At 40.5% G+C, this 24791-nt stretch overlaps 1 protein-coding gene across 4 annotated transcripts in view; it reads right to left on the bottom strand.

Annotated features, from left to right (window-relative positions):
- Positions 1 to 24791, bottom strand: part of CNTNAP2 (contactin associated protein 2) — a 1147495-nt gene that overhangs the window by 38402 nt on the left and 1084302 nt on the right. Inside the window, exon 22 of one of the 4 annotated variants that reach the window (XM_065052119.1) lies at positions 23255 to 24763. The exons of the other annotated variants lie outside the window; for them this stretch is intronic. Within the exon in view, the coding sequence (XP_064908191.1) occupies positions 24753 to 24763 (11 nt within the window). The 3' untranslated portion in view covers positions 23255 to 24752. Of the gene's footprint in view, positions 1 to 23254; positions 24764 to 24791 lie in introns of those variants that run through there. 4 annotated transcript variants of the gene reach the window in all.

Raw genomic sequence — 24791 nt, 5'->3', positions numbered from 1 at the left:
AGACCGCGGTCCGCCCACCCACCCCCCAGGCTGAGAACTGGCGCCAGCTCATCACACCAATGTCCCAAGCCCCGCGGCGGGTGCCCCGCCAGGAGCAGCCCCGCGGGCTGCCGTGCCCCCTCGCCTTGCAGGGCAAGCCCCCCCGCCCCCTTCCCCGCATCCAGGCTACCTGCCGTGTTCCTGGCCCTGCCCGCCGGGCCCTGGGGGCGGCCTGGCCGAGAGCGGCGGCAGTGGGAGCAGCGGCGCCCCGCACGGCGAGGCTGCTGGGGGGAGCGGGCGGGAAACGCGGAGCGGAGCGGAGCCTCCCCCGACCTGCCTGCTGCGGCCTGGAGGCGGAAAAACACGGACTGGATTCAGCGTGAGAGTGGGCGGCGAGCGGGGGAGCCGATGGCGGCGGCTGGTTCCCAGCTTGCCGGGGTGTGCCGTGGCCCCGAGTGCGGCTGGATCCTCATCCCGCGGTCACCGGAGAGAAGGGGAAAGGTGCGGGTCCGGCTCGGCCGCCTTTCTTTCACCAGCGTCGTGGGTTTTGTTTGTAGGTTTATTTTGTTTGTTGTTGTGTTTTTTTTTTGTTTGTTTCTTTGTTTGTTTGTTTAGTTTTGGTTTTGTTGGTTTGGGGGTTTTGTGTCGCTAAAGGGGCATTAGGGGCATTAATCGTCTTTGTAGAAGATGCTGCTCAGCATCAAGAGCTGGTACTGTTAAGCAGCCATTCTCAGCGAAAAGGTAGCTAGGTTGCTTACCATTAATGTTAAGACCTCATTAATGTTTATAAATATATGGAGGGTGAGTGTCCTGAGGATGGAGCCAGGCTCTTCTCGGTGCCAACCAATGATAAGACAAGGGGTAATGAGTGCAAACTGGAACACAAGAGGTTCCACTTAAATATGAGAAGAAACTTCTTCACAGTGAGGGTGACAGAACACTGGAACAAGGTGCCCAGGGAGGTTGTGGAGACATTCCTGTGTGACCTCATCTGGGTGTTCCTGCTCCCGTGGGTGGATTGGACTAGATGACCTTTCGAGGTCCCTTCCAATCCCTAACATTTTGTGATTCTGTGAAGGTTATTCTGGCATTTAATGGGTTTTGAGAGGTACTGTTCTAATATTTTGGCTTTTAATTTACTCACATACAAGGGTGAGGAAAGCCAAATAAGAGCCTGCATGGAATGGTTTTAAAAAGTTGAAATTACTGAGCTGACTTCACTTGCTCACTTTTAAGATGAAAGAATAGAGACTTAGCAGCCTGTCTGCAGGGCTCTGGAAAAAGCAGGGGTTAAAACAGCCAATTACAAACACAATAATCACTTACTAGCAGAGAGATCTGGAGACCACCTCTTCCTTCTCTCCCCTCCTCAGACTGACAAGTGTCTCTTTGCTTTTTCCTTCTCCCCTAGTTGCACTACCATTTTCCTCCTCATCCCTGCACCATCACCCAAGCTGCCAAATGGAGAGAGGGTCCCTCATGCTGGAGAGGACAGGAGGAAGACAGAAGGAGCAGATCAGAATTGGGGATTGACATAAACCCTGAAGAGTCAATAATAATGTAGGCTACAGCTCAGGAGGGATGGCTGGGCTTGGCCATTGCTATCTGCTGCCCATCTCGCTGCTACCAGCACTTTGTGGCGGTACCAGCATGGATGTAGATGCTACATGGCTTTGGGAGAAGAAGGCTACCAGTACTGACCCTCAGGACAACTCATCTCTGGAGGTGGTTGACAGAGATAGGAAGCCAAATAGGCCCCTTGTATTCCAGGAGGAAATAGTTGGTGATTTACTGAGCCATCTGGATCCTCACAAGTCTATGGGACCAGATGGGATCCATCCTAGGGTGATGAGGGAGCTAGCAGAAGAACTTGCCAAGCCGCTCTCCATCACCTTCCAACAGTCCTGGCTCACTGGGGAGGTCCCATATGATTGGAAATTGGCGAATGTTACCCCAGTCCACAAAAAGGGCTGCAAAGCTGACCCTGGCAACTACAGGCCTGTCAGCCTGACCTTGGTGCCTGGCAGGGTTATGGAGCAGATCATCCTGAATGGAATCACACAGCACCTCCAGGATGGACAAGGGATCAGACCCAGCCAGCATGGGTTTAGGAGGGACAGGTCCTGTCTGACCAACCTGATCTCCTTTTATGATCAGGTGACTCACCTGGTGGATGAGGGGAAAGCCGTGGATGTGGTCTATCTGGACTTCGGCAAGGCCTTTGACACTGTCTCCCATAATATACTCCTGCAAAAGCTGGTAGCCCATGGCTTGGACGAGTGTACTCTACGCTGGGTTAAGAACTGGCTGGAGGGCCGGGCCCAGAGAGTGCTGGTGAATGGGGCTGCATCTAGCTGGCGGCCAGTCACTAGTGGTGTTCCCCAGGGGTCAGTGTTGGGTCCAGTCCTGTTTAACACCTTTATTGACGATTTAGATGAGGGGATTGAGACCATCATCAGCAAATTTGCTGATGACACCAAGTTGGGAGGGAATGTCGACCTGCTGGAAGGCAGGAGGGCTCTGCAGAGGGATCTGGATAGACTGGAAAAATGGGCTGATTCCAGTGGGATGAAGTTCAATAAGGCCAAGTGCCAGGTGCTGCACTTTGGTCACAACAACCCCCTGCAGCGCTACAGGCTGGGCGCAGAGTGGCTGGAGAGCAGTCAGACAGAAAGGGACCTGGGGGTACTAATTGACAGGAAGCTCAACATGAGCCATCAGTGTGGCCAGGTGGCCAAGAAGGCCAACGGTATCCTGTCCTGTATCAAAAATAGCGTGGTCTGCAGGACAAGGGAAGTGATCCCTCCCCTGTACTCTGCATTGGTGAGGCCACACCTGGAGTATTGTGTTCAGTTCTGGGCCCCTCAGTTCAGGAAAGACATTGAAGTGCTGGAGCGGGTCCAGAGAAGAGCAACACAACTGGTGAAGGGACTTGAACATAAGACCTATGAGGAGAGGCTGAGGAAGCTGGGGTTGTTTAGTCTAGAGAAGAGGAGGCTTAGAGGTGACCTCATCACTCTCTGTAACTACCTGAAGGGAAGTTATAGCCAGGTGGGGATTGGTCTCTTCTCCCAGGCAGTTAGCAACAGGACAAGGGGGCATGGGCTTAAACTCTGCCAGGGGAAATTTAGGCTGGATATTAGAAAGAAATTCTTTACAGAGAGAGTGGTCAGGCATTGGAATGGCCTGCCCAGGGAGGTGGTGGACTCGCCGTCCCTGGAGGTTTTTAAACTGAGATTGGACATGGCACTTAGTGCCATGATCTAGTAAACGGACTAGAGTTGGACCAAGGGTTGGACTCGATGATGTCTGAGGTCTTTTCCAATCCAGTCGATTCTGTGATTCTGTGAGACCAAGAATATCACTGCAGGCAACAAAATGCGCTGGCCAGGGGACAAACTATTATACAGGCGAGTAGTGGGAAGTGAGCAAGTAAAGCAAAAAATTAAATAGTAATTTACTAGAAGTGTGCCATAATGGGGATAATTGATCTAGGAGGAACCAGGATGGACGAAATGTGGCACCAGAGTCTCCCATCATAAGACCTAAATGCTGTCACTCCAGAATCAAACCAGAGATCATGGTACTCATCAGCAGGAGCTCATCTAAGATCTCTATTCAGCTAGCGTGGTATTGCATTTAGCCACATCAATTCAACTGATGCTTTCACTGTCCTGTCCCTGTCCTGGAGGTTTCTGTGTTGCCCAGAATGGCAAAACTTTCACAAGGTCACTGCTGAATCATTCAGCTCTTACTGCTAGAGAAACAGCCATGGTTACCAACTCTGCAACACCTTAGACACAATATTTTTTAGGTATATTCCAGAGGAAAAAAAGGTAATTTCTCCTCTGCATGTTTTCAGAGAAACAGTACTGGATTCCTCACAGTATGGCCTACATATTCTTAAGGGTTTATTTGTTCTATATTTTTTCTTTTTTGTGTTAAAAGTAGTCTACTCAGTAGAAACACAGTTTGAAGTGTGATTTGGTGGTTTTTTTTCTTTGGTACTACAACTGTTTGCACTTTCGTTAAAGTTCCCTCTTTAATTTGATCTGATTCACTTCCCTCTTATTTGGGATGCATCAGTCTTCACTCTTGGAAGAGTGTTTGCCATAGCGTTTCATTAACACCACTGCATGCAGCAGCAGGTACTTTCCTCACTAAATCATCATAAAATGACCATATTTTTAAAATTCTGTGATGCTCACCTCTTGACTAGAAACTCAGCATGGCTTACCCTTTCTGACAGAAAATAGCAGCAGCAGTAAATACTTGACCGAAGGGCTTTTTCCTATTTGGATTTATTAAATGGGAACATAAAATGGAGGACTTCATTGAACAAAACTGATGTTGACAGTTTTGTTATCTATGTATCTCTGAGGAGGCTGCAATCTGAGACCTGTAAACCAACTGCCCTCATAATTTTACTGAAGTCTATTATCTTTGGTTGTTCTGAAACAGGTCAGCTTTGATGTAATAAAATTGGGTCCTGTTCTGCACAGGCACACTATGTCCTCATCTGTTTGAATATTTGACATTGAAAACTCATAGAGAGCGTCCTTGGTCTGCACAAGTTAATGCATGAACTTATTCATTTTTATAATGAAAAAATAACTAGTAAATAAAGAATCTCTAATTGATGAATGGTTGTTTGTAATAATTCTAGCAGAGAAAATACACAATTTGTGCAAGCAGCAGTTCAACCACACACAGTGAAGGCAGAGTTTAAGAGAGAGCTGAAAGGTGTCTCAGCATGGCAATCTGCAGTTTAGAGATACTCAACTGGTCCAAGTACTGGAAACTGTTTAGCTGCAGATGAAAAGAACTCTGTGCAGCATATTTATTCCACCTCTTAGAAGTATAAAATAACAATTTAGTAGAAAAGGACCCTACCAGAATCAATTTTTAATTGCCTGTATTCATAAGCTCTGAATCTGAGATGAAAACAAAGGGAATGGAAATTTCTTACTTATAATTACATTATTGAGAGACAACTTGCTTGATAGGAATGTTAATTTCTGGGTACAGAATGCTGAAGATGGCTTGGGACAGACAGAAGGGAAGAAGCACATTGCTCGTGGTTTTGTGTTGGTGAGTACCTCAAACCGCCATGATCCTAAATGGAGGTGTCCTAAAATGTATGCTAATAAAGTCAATGAAAAGGGGATGATAGGGATGGCTGCTGAGTGTGGAAAAAATCTCATTCTCGTTTCCTGGAGACATCAATTTGAGCTGATTGTGCTGGGATCCCATGTAGCCAGTAGTAAAGCATCATTAGATTTCGGGGAAAAAAAAAAATCCCCTAAAAATTTTACTGACTGTGACATAAGGTAATTAGTTTGGACTTTTATTATGATGGATAAAGATGACTTAATCACTGGACTAGAAGATGGTGGTTGCCTAGGGACCAACAATGATAACCTGATTATGTTTAATATGTGATGTATGTGCTTTAAAAAGCCTAACTGGCCAAAGCCAAGGCAAATAATGAAGGGCAGTGAGAAGGAGGAGAGGCAGGAAGAAATCTGTGGATGGAAGCGGATGTTCAAGAATAGCTTGTATCTCAAAGAGCAAGGTTCCACACTTTTAAAACTTTATGCTTGTATCATGAAACAAGAAGAAAAAAAAAACCCAAATAAAATCTAAATCATACATGCTTATGTGGATCTATACATTACCTACACATCCTGGGTGTAAATAGAAGAGATTACTGTCCCTACAGCATTTGATAGACCTTTAAGCACTGGAGAAGTTACAGAAAAACAGAAGAATCTCTAGGTCCTTAAAAAAAAAGAATTTTTTTAAAAAATATGATGTTAAAAAATGAGATGATTAACTATTGGATAATTAGCCTGATATCACTTTTCATAAAAGCAGTGGAAGAAATGTAGAATTCTAAAAGTAGCAAATAAATTTAAAAATTTGTAAGTAAATACATGACATTTCCAAATAAATGAAATCTTCAAATAAATGAATAAATAAAAATGTTTTATTAAAATAAATTTCAATTTTCAGACTTCAAGTTCGGTCAAGCTAGATAACTATAGATGGAGTACATTTTAGAAAGGTGTGTGTGCCTTTGTAGCATGTTGGATTAATGAAATTAGAATCCACAATATCAATAAAGCACATGCTCAGCAAAAGCAAATAATGGATCATAAGCTTAAAAGCTTAGAAGCTACCTAGGCAGGTACAATGAGCTAAAAAGCTCTTTAACTGAGCCAAGAAAGGCACAGGAAGAGTCAGTGTCTGTCAGCAAAAGCTAAACACATTATGAAAATAAACTGCAATTTTAAAGGTGTAGTAGACTAACTGTTGAAAGAAGCTACCCAAGGAGGGGATGACTTCAAACATGGAATGGATGCCCTTTCTGGAAGACGTGTTTTACACAGGGAAGTTTTTGGAACCAACAGAGAGCTTTCACATGCTGAAAAGTCAGAGCTTTCATTTAGCTCCCATATCTGCTCAAGAGGCCTGAGAGGCTGAAGAACATGGGCTATAATTGCAATTATTTCTTAATTAAGTATTTTTCTTTTTGTCATTATATTGGGACTATTCTCTTAAATCAACTGTAGTTTATCACAGTGAAGTTGCACTTTGAAATGGTGATTAGATACTAACTGCATGCGCTATAGTAGTCATTCTCTGCCATTGTTCAGGCTGATGGACAGTCCTGCATATCACCATTCTGTGATCTGAAAGACCCTGTGAATAATAACTACAGAAAGATATGGACAGACATGCAATCTACAGAGACAGCATACACCTTACAGTGAAAAAAAGAACAGGATTTGCTCTTTCAGTAAATGACTCCTAAAAATCCAACCTGCAGAGCACAGTTTGTGGGAGGGGAACTTCTGTTTTAATCAGCCCTTTTCTATTTTTTAGGGACTTAAGGGTGATTCTACTGAAGTGAATGAAAAAATATTTCAAAAGGTCCAGGCCCAGGATTACATTGTGTTATTTTATGCTGCTTGGTCCAAAGTGCATGGTTGTGTTAAGTTGTGCTTCAGCACAAGCATTAGAGTTTTGTGATGCTATCTAGGTTCCCCCTCAGTCCCTCTGAAACCTACATTTAAACTGATAGCTGCTCTAATTGAAGGGAGCAGAATTATTTCTGGGACTCACCACAAGTGCTTACTCATTTCGTTAAAAGCTCCTGTCTTTGTTAAATTATGAGCACCCTGTAATCACCTGATGCTGTGTTTCAGTTCCAGAAGCACGCTGAGCTTTTCCATGGAGTATGTGAATGTGAGCAACATGGCCTTGCTTTCATTATTATTTTTGGTACCTCTTGCATGCTACTGGAACATCAATGCCTGTCTCTAGCTAGCTCATGACACCAACCTCTACTGCTCACTTGGAGTTCAAGAAAATGTTTGCAAATTTTCTACTATTCTACGTGTCTTGCAGGAGGTGATATCCAACTACTTAAGAAAACGTGATTGAAACACATCTGCAGAACACTTGAAGTAATACAGCCCCAACTTTCAAAAAAGCTCTGCAACCAACACCCTTTTAGACACAGAGAACCTGAACACAAGCTCAACTGATGCCAAAGGGCAAAGGCCCCATTGGCTTCACTTTTAAAGGTGCAACTCCAGATTGCTCCAGCTGTTTCCATCCCATACAAACACAGGCAGTGCCATCTGTCTACTAGAGCTGGAACTGCTTTGTTTTTCCAGCTGCCAAATAAGCAACTATTTTACAGCAAGACAAGTAACTTGAAATAGTCACCTGTAAATGGGGATAAATATTCACTAAGCAAATTTGTTATTATTTAATAACATAAAAACACTGACTAAAATTCCAAGAGTATTGCCATTACTTTTTGCTGTTATGACTACAGAAAGTGAGAAAAAAAATCTGTTAAAATGGACAACAGAAAAGTTACAGAATGAGCTCAATTAATTTGTGTTGACATAGAAATACCATGGTTGAGACTCAGGCGTAAGCCATTCTCTATTGTGAGAAAGAAAAGACAGAAACATCATCTTTCACTCAACTGAATGAAACCAGACAGTGATGCTTTACTTCGGCTCATTCAGTTAAAACACCAAGTTATAGCATAGGATGTTGAGTTGAAAGTATCATCCAGTCCTTGGCTGAGAAATTAAGAGCAATTGAAGGATATTTAATAGAGTTAAATGCCTTTACCATATTTACTACTGTTCTATCTGAATGCAATAAATCCTTTCCAGTAGTGCAACAAGGCTTATTCAAAGTTTATCACAACCTGAGTGAAGTTCTCTCCAAAAGGCAATCAGGCAGCTGGGGTGTTCTTGTGCTCCTGTGCTTTATTTTCTGACATCTGCAGCCGCATGGACAATTAATCATTTTTAATCAAGGGCCATCTTGTAACGAAGTAACACAATATTTCTTTTTACTATGTGGGGAGACTGTCTTGGGATGAGGAAAAGAGACACAAAGCACGTTGGAAGACTTTCTTTAAGGAAAACATCTTCTTGCATCACATGTGGCATATGCTTCCAGTAATTATTCCATACATTAAAAAAGAAAACTCATCAATCATTTTAAACACTGGTATTGGTTCAGCAGTAAATCCTCTTAGCAAATGCAATCTTAAGACAACTGATGTTAAGAGAGTTGATCTCAAGGAGGCTCCTTTTGGAAGCCATCTGAGAAATGGTTGTGCTGTCACGGAAACTTTGAGCAAATTGTCACTGTGAGGTGGTTTGTTTTGTGTTTGTTTGTTTGTTTTGTTTTGTTGGGTATTTGTTGTTGTTGTTTTTTGTTTTTATTCCCTGCACGTGCTTGATCCAAAAGCAAGAACTGTAGATTGAAGAATAATTTTGTGGATGGAATGTGTGTGAGAATACAGATACACATGGCCAAATGATGTTGCTCTTGGCATACCGAGGACAATTTTGGTAGTAAACTAGGCATACTTGACAGTAGGGAAAAAACTATGAAAAAAAATTCTGACAAATTTCTGACTTACAACATGTAGGAATTCTAAATAATATATAATGGGATGATGATTTAGCAAAAACATTTTAACTGGAGGGTTTCCAGTGCTTTGTTTCAGATCTTCAGAAGAACATCATAAATGAAATACGGAAATGGATTTGGAGGAAGCGTACGTTATCATCTCTTCAAGCATAACCTCAAGCCTAGCTCTAAATTTTATGGATTAAACTAGTTATCAACATGTAAAATACATGTCATACATTCACTTCAGTATGTGTTTCAGTCCCTGAAGGAACTGTAACTTACATTTCATCAAAGAGAGAAAAAGTACCAGTCTCTTTTTCCTGTTTCAAGAGTAAATACCTGGACAAGAAGGTTGGTGTAAGCACTATGACACGGCTTTTTAGTTTGGGAAACCTATCTACAAGTCTCCGTGCTTGGCTCAAATTGCTTTTGGCCTTGATTTTCTGCTTAAAAAATGAGGCGAAAGGCATTTCTCAACTTCTTAGCTGAATTTTGAGGCTAAATAAATTTGGAGGTAGTTTGCCAAGAGGAAAAGGTGTGGAGAAGAGGCACATCACTCTGATGACTGCCGCCACCAGAATGTCTGCACAAAAGGCCCAGAGGCTGTGAGGACATGTCAGCTGGTCTGTTCTCTCTCAAGTAAATGCAAATAGTTAAAGAAAATTGTAGAGAGTTTTTAACATTCTTGCTGACACAGCCGCTCTCCATAAAAGTAGGAGGTTGACTGTTTTGTCCTTCAGGAGCTGGGAGGCCTTTTGCATATATATTTTTACCTTGCAGACCTCAGGGCATTAATTCCACATAGTAATTCCTGCCAAAGTTTGAATTCTTCCTTTCTTTTTAGGGGGAATGCCAGCCTGGTAGTCACTCTGTTGGTGACACCTGTGTTGCACACAGCCTTTGGAGGTCGTCACTCTCAAACAAGTGCCACCCTAGGGCAGCTGCTTGAGCTTTCATGTACTATGGGACCAAAATTATTCTCGGTTACCCAAAACCAGACTTCCACAGGACTTAATTCTTGATTGCAAAGATTGTGAATGGAAAACGTAAGATCAGGTTTTACACATTTTACTTCAATGACACCTTCAGCTAATGCCCTTTCCAATACAGTGGTTATGAGGAGTGAGCTGTGTACTCATGCAGCTCTTCCAGAGTTCACACTTCAATTTAGGAAACCAATATGATTCCCCTGGCTAGTAAAATTTCCTGGCACCACCTAAATGTCAAAAATAATTTGTTGCTTTATAAACAAAGTAAATCAAGTTCAGATTACCATGATTTTATTCCCTGGATTTTAAATTTTATGGCTCATTTCTAGACCAGTAACCTTTACAATGTAGATCCAATTTTCTTTCAAAATATACAAATAGGACACCTCGGTTTGAGCTTTTTGTACACTTATCAGGACTCTAAAAGTGAATTACTGTCATGGCTGAAAGCCAATGTGTTATTTATCATCTGATCAGCTATAACTGAAAATAACGATTATGAATGTAAGCAAATACAACAGATACTTCATGAGAGTTACGACATATTTTACCCAGCTAACAATATTGTCATTTACAGCAAAGACAAATCAAGAAGGAAATTCAAATCTTAATTACTGAGATATGATGATCTGAATGACACTAATTACTCCCTGAAATGAGCTTCTAGAAGTCTGCCGCAAGAATGGAAAGTCAGCTTGTTGTCACCTACTAAGAAGCCATTTGTTCCCTCACTACAGCACCTGCTTCAGTTGCTGTTCTGCAAACCACTGAATTCTAGACAATCAGTCACTGTAATTTTGTCTTCACAAGCACTATGTGTTTCCCTCATATGGGTTATTATTATGTCAGATAACAGATAAAAGGAAAACAGCAGCCGTTATCTGTTATAGGAAACAGACTAATGCAATACTCATTACAAACACAAAATTCCTATTTTTAATTCCCCGATAATAACTTTCAAGGCAAAAATAAACCAGTACACCCCTTTAACACTACATCTTTTTTGCTGTTCTTTGCCTCTGTGCTGTAACAGTGCCTCAGAGGTAAATATCTTGCTTCCTGGCATCTCAAGCACAGTAGCAGAATGCTGAGTCTTGGGGAATTCATCCGTCCTGATGGAAGAACATGCCTAATCATCTATCCAAGGAGTGGAGCCTGTTTGCAAAGGTCAACACTGCTCAAGCAACTTAAACCACAGCTTTGCTGCTCTCTTTAAAAAGGATTTTAATATTTAAAACTGTCCAGAGCCACGACCTGAAAGTACTTCTGCATTCTCTCTTCCTTTAGAAGATCATAGTCACCAAAGTCTATCAGCCATTAGCTAGGTTCACTTCTGAACTCTACTGTTCCTCACTGAATTGTTTGTCTGTTTTTTAAATATCACAATATTGTCTATCTGTTCTTCCCATCCAACATAATTTATTTACTGCCTACATGAATTTAAATTGACTGTAAAAGAATTCAGGTGAGCTTCACAGCAGCGCTATGATCATTAAAACACAGCAAGCTACTTTTAGAATAATAGATCTCCAAAACACGATGCAATTTGTTTTCAGTTTGTCAAAATTGCTACCATCACAACTTGACAGCCAGGAACAAAACAAGTACAATCCTTTCAGGCACAGGCTACTCTGAAACATCAGTGTTGTCAAGGATTTCCATTACTTCCCTTGAACTGAACCTTGAAAATGACTCTAAAGGCTTCAGTTAAATTGTAAAACGGTTTGGCTCAATTGTGAGCCAACATAGTCTGCATTAGGGCCAGGTATTAAAAGGGAAGAAAAAATAAAATGGTAAAATTTAAACTCCTATGGTTTTGATATAAGGTCAACTCAATTTTGACAGCATATAAGCCTGATATTTAGGGACCAAATTTGAAGGGAAACAAAATGCAAGGCCAAAGCAATCCTGACTGAAGCAAGGATTGCTATTTGCAACATATTCAGACGTGTTTAGCTCAGAATCATCATAAGAGCATTTTGCATTGGGGTGAAATTACTAAACATTATCTCAACACGAAGAACAGCATAGAAATAATAAATATTCTTACATAGCCTTGAATAGCTAAATCAAATAATTTTGTTAAATTGTTTCAGAAATCCATGTCCTTATTGCAAACTCCATCAGTCTGGGTCATTGGTCTCTCCAGCATGTTGTTTGCTCCTGTAAACCAAGAATTGTTTCAAACCTGATGTTTCCCCAGGGTACTATGTAAACCAGGTTGTATCTACAAAAAAAGATAAAAAAGCCAGCAGAAGAGTATCTAAAATGTGTATGTATAGCTCATAAAGAGAGAGACATTTGGCAGTATGACATAAGTTTGCTTTATGTCTTTGCTGTCTTGAGTCAGAAAAACTGAACTCCAGGAATCCCTACCTATGCAATATGCCGAAAAGAACAGAAAAGGAATGTTCCTCCTGGTTAGAAGTTTAAAAAATAACTGAGTTCTGCAATATCAAAGAACTCATTAAAAATAACTCTTTAAATATCCTATTTAGGTAAAATTTAAGACACTGACAATGTAGAACATACTGGGAACAGCAGGAGGCTTGCAAAGCTGTGGTGGTGACTCCACAGGCTACTGCAGCCATTGTCTTGTTGCTACTGCAGGTTTTGCAGTGACACAAAGACAGATGGCATGATGCTATTTTAAACAGTTTCCGAAAGTCTGGATCTCAAATCCCAAACTAGCAGACCAGTTTATTTTCCACAACATCATTCCAGCTGACACTTACAAACATGCCGCACAACTGCCTTCAGATCCTGCCAGGACAGTCTGCAGCATGGTCAGTCTCCATCCAACTGAACATATGCTGCCTCTGTAACAAGTTTACCAGGTTGATGTTGTGGATATTTCACCAAACCTTAAAAAGCCCCCAAACCACCTGAGGAAAAGGCTTTGCCTATGCAAAACAAAGTTGTAAAGCCAGGGAGTCTTGGATTAGATTGTTGTACGGGACATGCCCTAGTTATACGGCAGGGAAGTAGAGAAGTGAACCCCAGCAGATGAACTTATAGGGGGCATAAACCTGGGAAACAGTCTCTACTTATATGTGAAATGCTGCTCAGGCTGTGAACCACTGCAAAAGAGGAGTGATGTGATGTCTCAGAGTGTAACACAAGAGCAGCATTTGCCAGGACTCAAAACCAGGCCTTGTGATCAACTATTCTACAGCAATGCATGGTTTTGTGCAAATACAAGAAGCTTTCACTACAGATATTTCACAAAAAAACCCAAAACCCAAACAACAAGACATGAAGCAGATGAAGTGAAGCTATTTCCCAGTAACAGAAGCAATGGGGGAGGCAATAAAATAACAACCCTGGAAATACAAACATTTTTCTAACCACTTCCCGACTGCTCAGATAAAATTCAGAGAACAGAAACGCCTCTTCTTGGTACACCACAGTATGAAGACTGAGCATAATCTAATAATAATTTGGTACTTCTCTTAATTTGGAGTGCCTGAAGTCTCTTGACAATAAATGCCACAACTCTGTGTCACAAAGAGATTTATTTCCTGCTTATTTGAGATTTTATTTTTTTCTTGGATGAATGCCCTTTCAATTTCTAAAACAATGCACGAAGGGTGAAAAGGGATAAAGAATTAATTATGGTGAGATACCAAAGAGAAGAAAATTAGGTAATTAAAATAAGATTTTCTTTCCTAAAGGAATGAATTTATTCTTTCCAATCAAAAGGGTAATATTGAATAAGCTAGCAAAACATCAGATCAAAATCAGAGACCCAACTAGAAAATTAGATATTTAATTAATATATACAGAAATGCATGAACTGTAAAATCTCCAGAATGGAAGAATATTCAGACAATATTTCACTGGAAGGTGAAAAATGGTATTTGAATTGATAAAGAACCTGCAGTCTTTAGTATGCTGAAGCACACACACAGTCTAGGAGGATTCTACAGTCTGCTTGGTATTGTCCATACATTTTTTGTTTAGCTTATATATATATATATATAAATTTATAAAAAATAACCATATAAAAATCAACCTCTAACAGAATTTAAGATTATTGTGTAAAGTTTTAGTCACAACATACATATATGTTAAACTATTAGAGCAGAAAAGCCAAATCTTTGCTGTCCTAAGGTGTTGAATCATTTGCAGTTTGAATAAGACAAGGTCACCAGAGTATTAATATTAGAAAAAAGAACTCCAAGACCTGAGGAATTAGAGAATATGCTCTCTGTGAAATGTGCAGAGGTTTTTGGTAAGTCAGCTTAAGAAGTGTGGATTTTAAGCAGAATTTGATGCTTATCTGGCATAAAGCTCATGGTGTTTTACCACAGGTTGGCCACCATGTCTCAAGAGTTTTCTGTTCAAGTATTTGATGCTGATTGTCTGCTACAGGTCACCATCTATCTATTATGGTTTCCCATTCAGTGTTTTCTCCCCATCCTCCTTATTAACCACTGTTCTTCCATATCATCTTTATTCACATTTCAGTTGTTTCCTTCTTTCTCTTCTTTCTTGTTTTATTCCAAGTATTATCATCAGTTATATCTTTTAATCTATTGTTACATTTACCACTTCCTTTTTTTTTTTTCCCCATTTCTGTTTTATTTTGCTTTTGTCTGATGGAAGTAATGCTAATGATTTCAGATCTTTTCATGTTGCAGTATTCAGGCACTTAGAACAAATGTTTTTCTTTGAGATGTTAAGCATAAAATGGTTGCTTCAGGCCTCTGGGTGATGTGGATTGGTAGCCTGAGGTGAGAAGGAAAAGACAGTTGTTGTCAAGACACTCATTTCACACCTGAAGAGTTCTTCACAGAAATCTGGAAAACTTGCATTATTTGAGAAGCCTCGGGTACTCCAAGAACATACGTGAAATGTGGAAACTTCTGCACTAAGTAATCTTGGTGTTGTTCATCACTATCTCTATGTTGAAATCTACTGAGGTACTGAATCCTCTAAAACACGTAATGCTTCTTCCATCCCTGGATACACACACTATCACTTACTGATTGAAACTGATTTAAATTGAGGAAAGAAAAAAACAATAAAGGTTCTTTTGCCCTAAAAATCTGCACTTCTCTTTCCCCTTATACTCCCCCTGCAAACTGGGAAAAATAAATACTTTAAATATTGCTGGTAGCTCAAATATAACAGTGAGCTTTGCCATGTTCACACATCTGACAGCATTGAAATGCATAGAGAACACATAGTCTGACACATCAACAGATGTACAGTGAGGATGAAATATTCTGAATATATTGAATTTACTGGGTGTAACATTTATCTGTGCATCTGGTAATGTAACCACACGTTTCCAGTTCACGGTCTGTGCAAAGCAGAACTTAACTTCACAGGCACAGTGATGAGTTGTCCAAGATTTCTAAATCACAAGCAACCTGCTTATAATTACTGCTGGGCTGCTGGCTGGATGCAAGTCAGAGGAAGAGCTGGAAAAAAGGAATGGTGATAGGTGACCTTTAAAAGCAGTTTGTCTCAGCAGCTGACAAGCTGATGGTACTCATCTGCAGAATCTCCTTTTGTGGATAGTTACAAAAGGCTGTATTTGAGCATGCTCATCATCAAACATCTGAATACTGGCACAGGAGCTGAATACTGGCACAAGAAATTCCTAATTTTTTTTTTTTTTTTTTTTTTTTAATTATACTCAGGCTTTTTGTGGATGAGTCCATCTGAAAACTAGAAAAAATTCATCCTTGCCTCCAGTTCACTACTAACAGAAGTTTGAATCAGGCAGCAGTCTAGACAATAAAGGTGAAGGCTAGATTGAGATTGCAGGTGTTTAAGCAGGACATCCTTGTCCTTTTGTCTTACAAAATCTATGATAAATTGAAATATTTGCCTTAAAAGGCTGGTTAATGTGTTTTTAAACCAACTAAATAACAAAGCAGGGAGGGTGGTGGTTAGAGCAGGGGACTTTCTGTCAGCTGCTCAAACTCAAAAGGTCACTGTAAGGGTGGCACTGATCACGCAATCCTGTACATCAGATTTCCCTTGCACGCAGAGGGGGAGAGCAACGTGTTGCTAGCTTTAACCGTGATACTGAACTCTTGGGACTGGAAGTCCAAGAAGATGGAAATGTGCCAGTACAAAACCTGACGCCCTCAGTTTGAGATCTGTGAAAACAGCAGAGGCTGAAGTAAAATTTTCACAGGCTCAGCTGGTACAGTTGCTGTGCATTTTCACAGGAGATCTGAGCTTGTTAGCGAGCGGAAGTTAATCCACCATAATTAAGAAGGAGCAGACAGGTGAGGTAAAGATATATTCGCTCATTTCTTTGTCTCATGGTCAGGCAGTAAGAACAAGACAAAGAAACAAGAAAAACTGGTACCTTCCATGGACAGCTGATTAAGTGCGGTTTCCCAAGATGCACATTGCTCCAAGCTGGCACCACAGGAGAAGGACATCCTTGCTTGATCCACAGGTACCTGATGTCAGCCAGCTTTCTAGCTTATCAATGCCATTGCTTTGTCACCACCACTTTGTGTCCCACATCTGTGCTTCACATGGCTTCTTCCACTCCACTCCACTCCACTCCACTCCACTCCACTCCACTCCACTCCACTCCACTCCACTCCACTCCACTCCACTCCACTCCACTCTCAGTCTCTTTGGCTCTTCACCTTTTTCTCCCCATCCAGAGGCACTTACCCAACTTCACAACAAGAACTTGATATTCTGAATGAAGGCAACCCACCTGTTTCATTCTCATGAAAAGGAAATTATCCTAGCAGTTGATAATGATTTCTACTTGCTTTTCAAAACAAAGTAATTTCTAATAATTTCCAGTTGAGCTCTGGAAGAAAGGAGGAAGGACATACAATGTGTTCATGCTAAGAGCCTGGCGACGGCCGATCTGCAGAGCTCTGCCAAGCTTTACAGATCACACCACAGCTTTGGGCACCCAGACTCAGGGCAACTGTGAGCCTGTGAGGCATTGAAACATGGGTAAGTGGATGGACGAGTGGCTAGATCCAGAGCAAGACTCTGAATACAGCAGCAGGAACAGAATGCAGCCTGACCTGAATATAGTTGAGATAAAATCTGCCTGCTGCAAATTTATATGTGAGCTGGAGCCAGAGGGAACCAGGGAGGGTAGTAAAGGGAAGCCAGAGGATGAGGGTGGGAGGAGAAGGGAGTAATGGGCTAGGCAAGAAGCCTAGAGCAAGTGTGTGCATAAGGAAATCTCCCTAAATTACTTTCATTTGGAGAAAGCTAAAGTAATTATAGCATTATAGAAATGTAGCACAATTTTTAGTACTAAGAGGAGTCCTAAACCTGCAGCCCTCGGAGATGTGGAGAAGCTCCAATGGGAACTCGCACACACGTGCACACATGTTTGTACATGTCTCCACAATACTGTGATTTGGTTCATGTTTAATTTGGCTTTTTATCTGATTGGATACATTACTATGACAATTACATAAACAGTAAATTAAAAAAAAAAAACTTAACAGCTATAGGTGAGTCTTAAGGAAGGACTGGAAACAGCCAACTCAGAAGTTACAGAAATGCTTTTGGTGTGTAAGTGCTATACAAACCATTAAAAAGCCACAAAATCAGAGCAGAAAGAGCTGTGCAAGCACCACTGTTGGTAAAGGCGTCACACTGGGAATAGAGGACAGTGCCCGAACCCTGTTATTAACACCTTACTACATAATTCCTGTTGGGGGAAGCAAGAAAGAGGACAGATCCATGTCTGAACACAAAAGCTCGTTGTCTGTCAACCTCATCATGTCCCATTCTCCCTCCGTGTCCCCTCTCTGCTCCCTTCAGAATAAAGTGGAAATGTAATGCAACTCTGCCATTTCCCATTTAGAAAAGGTAGAAAATAGAAGGTGAAAATATTTATTTTTTCTGTCTGAGGATAGGGTGCAGTGTATCACCCTAATTCCAGCAAAAAATTCCTTCATAAGATTAATGCATTCCTCAGCAGAATGGATTTTGCCCACTACAAGCAATACTCAGGTATCAGATGTAGTGCAAGCTTAGCTGTCAGCCAGGCATTCTTTTGTTCCTGGAGGGGACGCTATTACAAAGTCAAGATAACAGCATTAAGCAATTATGATATGCTCTGTGCATTAACAGAAAGAAATTTGTCGGCTCCTGCAAGCTTGCAGGCGCTTGTCAGAGAGATGCTGAATAGGCTTCTTTTTCAAGGTAAAGAAAGCACCTGAGAGTATATGCCAGTGTAAAATGCCATTTGCTTCAAGCAGGGATAAATCTACAACACTTAAAAACATTGCCTTCCCATTCTGACAGAAGAACTCGGCAGGGCCATGTCCCTTGTGAAACAGCCGTGTTGGTTCCTTTGCTGCCTGTGGAGATGCCTGTGAGTGCCTGTGCAGGTTGCTGCGGGACTGCACATCCACGGCAAGCCTGTGTGAGCCACCAGCAAAGTGGAATTAAAGAAGAGAGGCTGACCAGAAATGTCTCAGGTCTCTTCCTGCTGCTGTGCCCTGGGGTAGAGCTGAAAAGTACTCTTGGTGAAAGGTGCAATTCTTTAAATCTTAGTCCCATTCTCCATATGTACTGGTTATTGTGTCAATGTAATTCTAATTTCCATATCTCTTCTAGTGCTTAGACACCTTATACCCTAGCACACTGTGTTGATCAGCTTTTTAACTGACATCAATGATTTCTTGAAAAAGAATGACTTCACTAGAGAAAAAATAGATCTAAGCAATTGAGAAAATAATTGAGTAGCATCATTTACTGAATGCAAGGGTCCCAGCTTGCCTTTAATTGAATGGATGTAGGTAATAATTTGAAGAAGAGTGAATAACTATCTTGAAGGTATTTGATAAAAGCACTAGCTTCTACATCTGATTGTTGTTGTAATGCAAATCACAGTATCACAGTATCACAGTATGTTTGGGATTGGAAGGGACCTCAAAAGATCATCTAGTTCAATCCCCCTGCTGGAGCAGGAACGCCTAGGTGAGGTTGCACAGGAACATGTCCAGGCGGGTTTTGAACGTCTCCAGAGAAGGAGACTCCACAACCTCCCTGGGCAGCCGGTTCCAGTGCTCTGTCACCCTCACTGAGAAGAAGTTTTTTTCTCAAATTTAAGCAGAACCTCTTGTGCTCCAGCTTGATCCCATTACCCCTTGTCCTATCATTGTTTGCCACCGAGAAGAGCCTGGCTCCATCCTCATGGCACTCACCCTTTATATATTTATAAACATTAATGAGGTCCCCCCTTAGTCTCCTCTTCTCCAAACTAAAGAGACCATATTTGAGGAAAATCACTACTAGTATTTTTAGACACCAGTTTTTCAAAACAAATAGGAACAACAACAACAACTGAGCGGAGGTACTTGAACTGGCTCAGGCACTGGAAGCTCTGATGATGATGCCAGCGACATCCTTATTGAGGCATCCTACCCAGTGCCATTAGCTCTGCTGGAGTGCAGTGTGGGAACCATCCCAGTTTCTTCTGCCAGTCCTGCATCCCTGGTGGGACAACGGTGATTTCCAGGTTTCCTTTAAGATAGGAGTTAGTCTCCAGAGAGGCACAGAACGACAGTGGTAACTATGATGAGAAGGTGACATGAGGTAGGTACCCAGTTGTGTCCACACAGCTCAGCCACAGCTGCTGAGCTGCTCCCCCAACCTTCCTGTCTACTGTCCCCTCTACACATTCCTCGTGGCTGAAGTTTCCACTGCTGACATCCCCTTACCTCCTCTCCCCACAGACGGGACAGCCCTGCAGCCAGAACACCTTCCAGCATGGTCAGTAGGACAGAGCTGGCTCCTACAGCTCTCACCAGATCACTTTCTGACCCTAGTACCTTCACTCTCCAAAATTTGATCAGTTTTGAGAAACTCAATTGCCATCATGAATTTCATTGCTTTAAAATACTATTTGCTTCATCCAGATGAATACTCAAGTGGAGACTGAATTTCTGGTAGGAAAAAAAAACCTAAAGAACTTTTCACTTTGTCGTCACTATCACTTGATATTTCCTATGGGTCAAATAAATTTTTTTCAAATACACTGATCTAATGTGGAAGAAAAATCATCTGCTAAGTTATCTTGTGACTAAAACTAAGAACCTTACTTTTGATGTAAGAAAACCAGTTCCTTTTAAACAATACAGTTGTTATTATCTGAATTACTTATCAAAATGTAGGGTACATTACAATCAAGTCCTCAAAACAGTCATTACAGATCTTTGCCAAATTCAAACTATATTGTAGCTGTTGACTGCTATATATAAAGATTTCCTATTTTACTTGTTCAATGTGTATAAGACAGTCTGCTAAATTCCTCTTTAACATATTAAAGCCACATGAGAAACTTTAAATATGAAAACAGCATAAGAAGACTATATTTAAATATAACCTATTAATTACTTTAGCAATTATTTTATTTCAGCAAGTTAATGAACATTTCAGGAATGTTTGGGAAATTATGCATCTATGTTAGAGGTGGAACAACTGATGAAGAGAGAATAAAATAATCTACATGTAATCTGTAAACACCATTTGAGGAATAAAAATGAGACTTTCAACTGCCAGTTTCTGTACTACTTAAATGACATGCTGGGGTATATTAACTTAAACCAAACAGATCTTACAACGAATTCTAGGGCATTAGAGACAGCTGTATAAGGATTGCAGTTCTAAATCCTCTAAGTGATGTCTGGAGTTTTCACAGCTTGCCTTTTAAACTTTTAAATTAAGTTGGATAATCTGAAGATTATCCAAAACCCTATTCAACTGTCCCCCTTCATATACTCTTTCATTGTATCACTTTCCAGAACTTTCCAGAAAAATTCCCAAGGTTTAAAAATGCTTTGCAATTCTTCAATTACATGCCAGAGATCTAAGACTATTATTTGAAAGAAGAGGCAAGTACCAATGCACACAGTTCCTTTCCTCTCATGCCATTTTCTGACATCAGGAAAGAACTCCTTGTTTACGGGTCTTCCAGTGGTTGCAGCAGCATTTAAGAGCAGTGAAAAGCACATTTTTGAGCACTGTGACAAAGAAATTTTTGGTATTATTAACTTTAAAGTTCTATGAAAATGTATTATCCAAAAGTTCTATAAAATTGCATTGTCCAAAAGGCAGAACTGTTCCTTAAGATGTAAGGTGAATAACGTGTCTGTTGTAAAAGTCAGAGAATCATATAACAGAATCACAGAATGCTCTGAGTTGGAAGGGACCCACAAGGAACATCAAGTCCAACTCCTGCCCTGCACAGGACAAGCCCAAAATTCACACCGTGTGTCTGAGACCATTGTTCTATGGCATCTTGAACACTGTCAGGCTTGGGGCTGTGTCTGCCTCCACAGGGAGCCTGTTCCAGTGCTCCACCACCCTCTGGGTGAAGAACCTTTTCCTAATGTCCGACCTAAACCTCCCCTGGCACATCTTCCTGCCATTCCCTCGGGTTCTGTCATTGGTCACCAAAGAGAAGAGTTCGGTGCCTGCCCCTCCTGCTCCCCTTGTGAGGAATCTGTAGCCACCACGAGGTCTCCCCTCAGTCTCTTCCAGGCTGAACAAACCCAGTGACTTCAGCTGCTCCTCATACAGCGTCACCTCCAAACCCTTCACCAACTTTGTAGCTCTCTTCTGGACGCTCTCTAGTAGCTTAATATCCCTTTTATACTGTGGTGCCCAGAACTGCACACCGTGCCCAGGTGAGGCTGTCACTCAAAATAAAACCAGTTTGCGTGACTCAGAGTAATTCAGATTATTTCTAAGCCTTACAGATCACAGATCTCATTAAATTAAGTTTTATTAGTGTCCTGATTGTCCATACTTACAGCCGGAGAGCAGAAAAACCCCATTAACATTAATGAGTAACGTAAGAGATAGTTGAGAAACTCTCAGCAAAATATAGTATCCCAGTCTACTGTCTGGTCTTTTGTATTTCATATAGATGAATCACAGATTGACCTCTGAACTGCACTAAATTGGGAAAGAGGAAAGGAACACCACTATGAACTAGTAGAAAAAACTCTCTGACTCATAACAAAGTTATTTTACTGGGAAAAGTGTATTTCTTTAGAGAAATGAAAAAAAAAAAAAAGGCATCTTAATAAATGCTCAGACTTCTAGTATTGTAACATGCAGTATATAAGAATTAGTACAGACACTGAAGTATATTTACATAACAGCACCTGCATATTACCTTCAGTTTTAACTATGAGCTACAGAAGTTTCCTGGTATGTTTGGGGTTTGTGTGTTGGTATAAGTTAATCTGTAATTGAGAGAACAAGGCCCATATCACAAGGACATAGTTTGGCAAATTTTAAGTTACTTCGCACTTGACCTTTTCTAGTAGCCATTTATGCTCTCCCAAGAGGTTTCTTCAAAAGATTTCATGGGGAAAATGATACAAATAAAATTAGGCAATAAACTTCATGTTAAAAAGTTTGCTACAGTATTCTGAGAAGTTTCCAGTTCTTTATCCCACACTGTGGCTTCAAGATTTATTATGGTTTATGAAGCTTTTGGATATTTTTATTTGTTTTTTATTTCATCAGAGAATAGAAAAGGAAAGTGCTCAACTGTTACTAAGTGTTAAAAAGTAAACATTTGGGTTTGCCTAAGAGAAAATGCAACGTTTTGGTATCTTTTTGTCTATATTTAAATTAGAAGGAAACCCAAGATGTCACCTCTGAAAAATGGAAAAAGACTCTTTAATTCTTGGTCTAATTAACACACAAATAGTAGACCAGGGATGTCAAACTCGTTTTCAGTGGGGGCCATGTCAGCCTCATGGTTGCCTTCCTATATTTATATAGTCCTAAAATTACATCTGGCCCTTTGAAGGCAACCACGAGGCTGACATGGCCCCATTGAAAATGAGTTTGACATCCCTGTAGTAGACAGTTCCCATCTTCATTTGTCATGTTATTGACTGTCTTGCAAGGAATCCCATGAGAATGTAGAAGTAAAAAACCAACTAGAAGTTGCCATTAGCCAAAGGATGCTGGGAATTATGCTATTTTTGTGCTGAGTATGTAGTGAGTGAAGAAAGTACATATTTTCAAGGTGCTAAAGAGAAATCACATTGAATTTGGCTGAGGGTGATGTGACAGCTTGATGAATTACGCTAGTAATTGTAACAGTGTTTTTGCCTGAAGATGTCTCACAATATCAGCATTTCTGAGGTCCCTTGTCAACCACTACAGAGGAAATCCTTTTCAAATTATTCTAAAAGGAAAAGGTTTTAGGAGGAGTCATTCTAGCTTGAGTATTTTAAACAATTGTGTTTTTTTCTAACACTCCATAACAAATACACTTCTCTCTCTGAGCATTTTTGAAGAACAGTATTTACTATGCCAAAACTTCTACATAGGTTGGATTCTGCAACTGGGAAGTAGGATCAGGAGATTATTTTGTTGATCAACAAGCATTTTCATGTTACAGTGAAGCAGCTCATAATCTTTCAAAAAAAAACCCAGGGAGGACTGGTAAAATTCTGAACACTCTCTGAAGAAAATGGAAAATAGGAGGGAGTAACAAAATCAGTGGCAGCATATGTTATCTTGCTATCAGACTGAATAAAATAAAAATACTAACATTTGGTGGGAGGTTGACTGTAACTTCATTCAACTGCTTCATTTGCAAGCAGAGCACAACCCTGACATTTCATTAGCTGAAAATCACTGAGAGATAGATTTGTAAGTTCATGTAGTCATACAGGACTGATTTCTGGAAAGTGGTATACAGTTATGGTAAAGGAAACAGGCTTCTCTAGAAATAAAGTTGTAAAGATGTTGTATTTAAATGATGTGTTTATGAACTAGCTGCTGAATTTCAGATTAAATAGAGTTTTATTATGGCATCTAAATCTAAGGATCAGTAACTGTCACGGTCAATGGCATAGCACTGCTACTAGTCAGGCTGAATATCAGAAAAAACAACAAAATTGCAGCACAAAAAGCTGTTACTGATATAGATTGTGCTGTAGAAAACTTCTGGATCTAATTCAGGAAGCTATTTAAAAATAGTGCTATACCTAGTACTATCCTATCCCTAACGCTATACAATACTATATAATTGAAATTGCTAAAATTTTTGTAAAAAGTTATTCCAATAAGATGCCATATTTTAAAACACACACACACACACAAAAAACATGACAGAACCATTTCAAAGCCTCCATCAAATAACACACCAGCCATATTTCCACCACAGAATTGGGGTGTCTTTCACCTTTTCAGATTAATTTAGATCATTCCTGGGTCTTGGTGAAAAATTTTAGCTGTTACAGTAGATCTCCCCGTTGAAGACTTGTGAGGGTCCATATAGTTTCCATATTTCCCTCCAAAAATAATTCTATTAATTTCTGATCCAGAAAACAATCTGAATTATTAAATTAAAACAATTTGTTTCATTTCCTTAGCTATACTTGTTAGAGTAGACCTCCTGTATTTTGCTGGGTAGTAAACAACAACTTCCTCCCTTAAGTGACTGACTGCCATGTTTCAGCTTGAAAATGTGTCAGTCTGAAACTTACCTGAAATATGTTCCACCATATATGAAATGACACATGGGAAACACAGGTGGTGCAAAAATCTAAATGAAGTGTATGTTTGTAGCTCAGTACTGGTGACTAAGACACAGCAAGCAGCAACGAGGGGCTTGGGAGGAATGATTCCCAGTGTTTCCCTCCTACACACCTTAATACCATGCAGATAACCAGAGACAATCAGTCTGTGTTGAGCAGTATCATAGCTATACTGCTATGGCAAGTTTTAAGTGAGATCACTGATGCAACTGCAGCACGGATGTACTTGAAGCCACTGCAAACGGAACAAGCAATCTTTCAAATGAGCTCCTTCTCTGTGGCAATTAATAGTGTTTCAGCTGGTCCCTGTAATATGCAGATGGAGAATACATTA

Source organism: Columba livia, chromosome 2, assembly GCF_036013475.1.
Source record: "Columba livia isolate bColLiv1 breed racing homer chromosome 2, bColLiv1.pat.W.v2, whole genome shotgun sequence".
NCBI lineage: Eukaryota > Metazoa > Chordata > Aves > Columbiformes > Columbidae > Columba > Columba livia.
The sequence above is the reverse complement of the archived record's forward strand: the minus strand, read 5'-3'. Positions and strand labels throughout refer to the sequence as shown.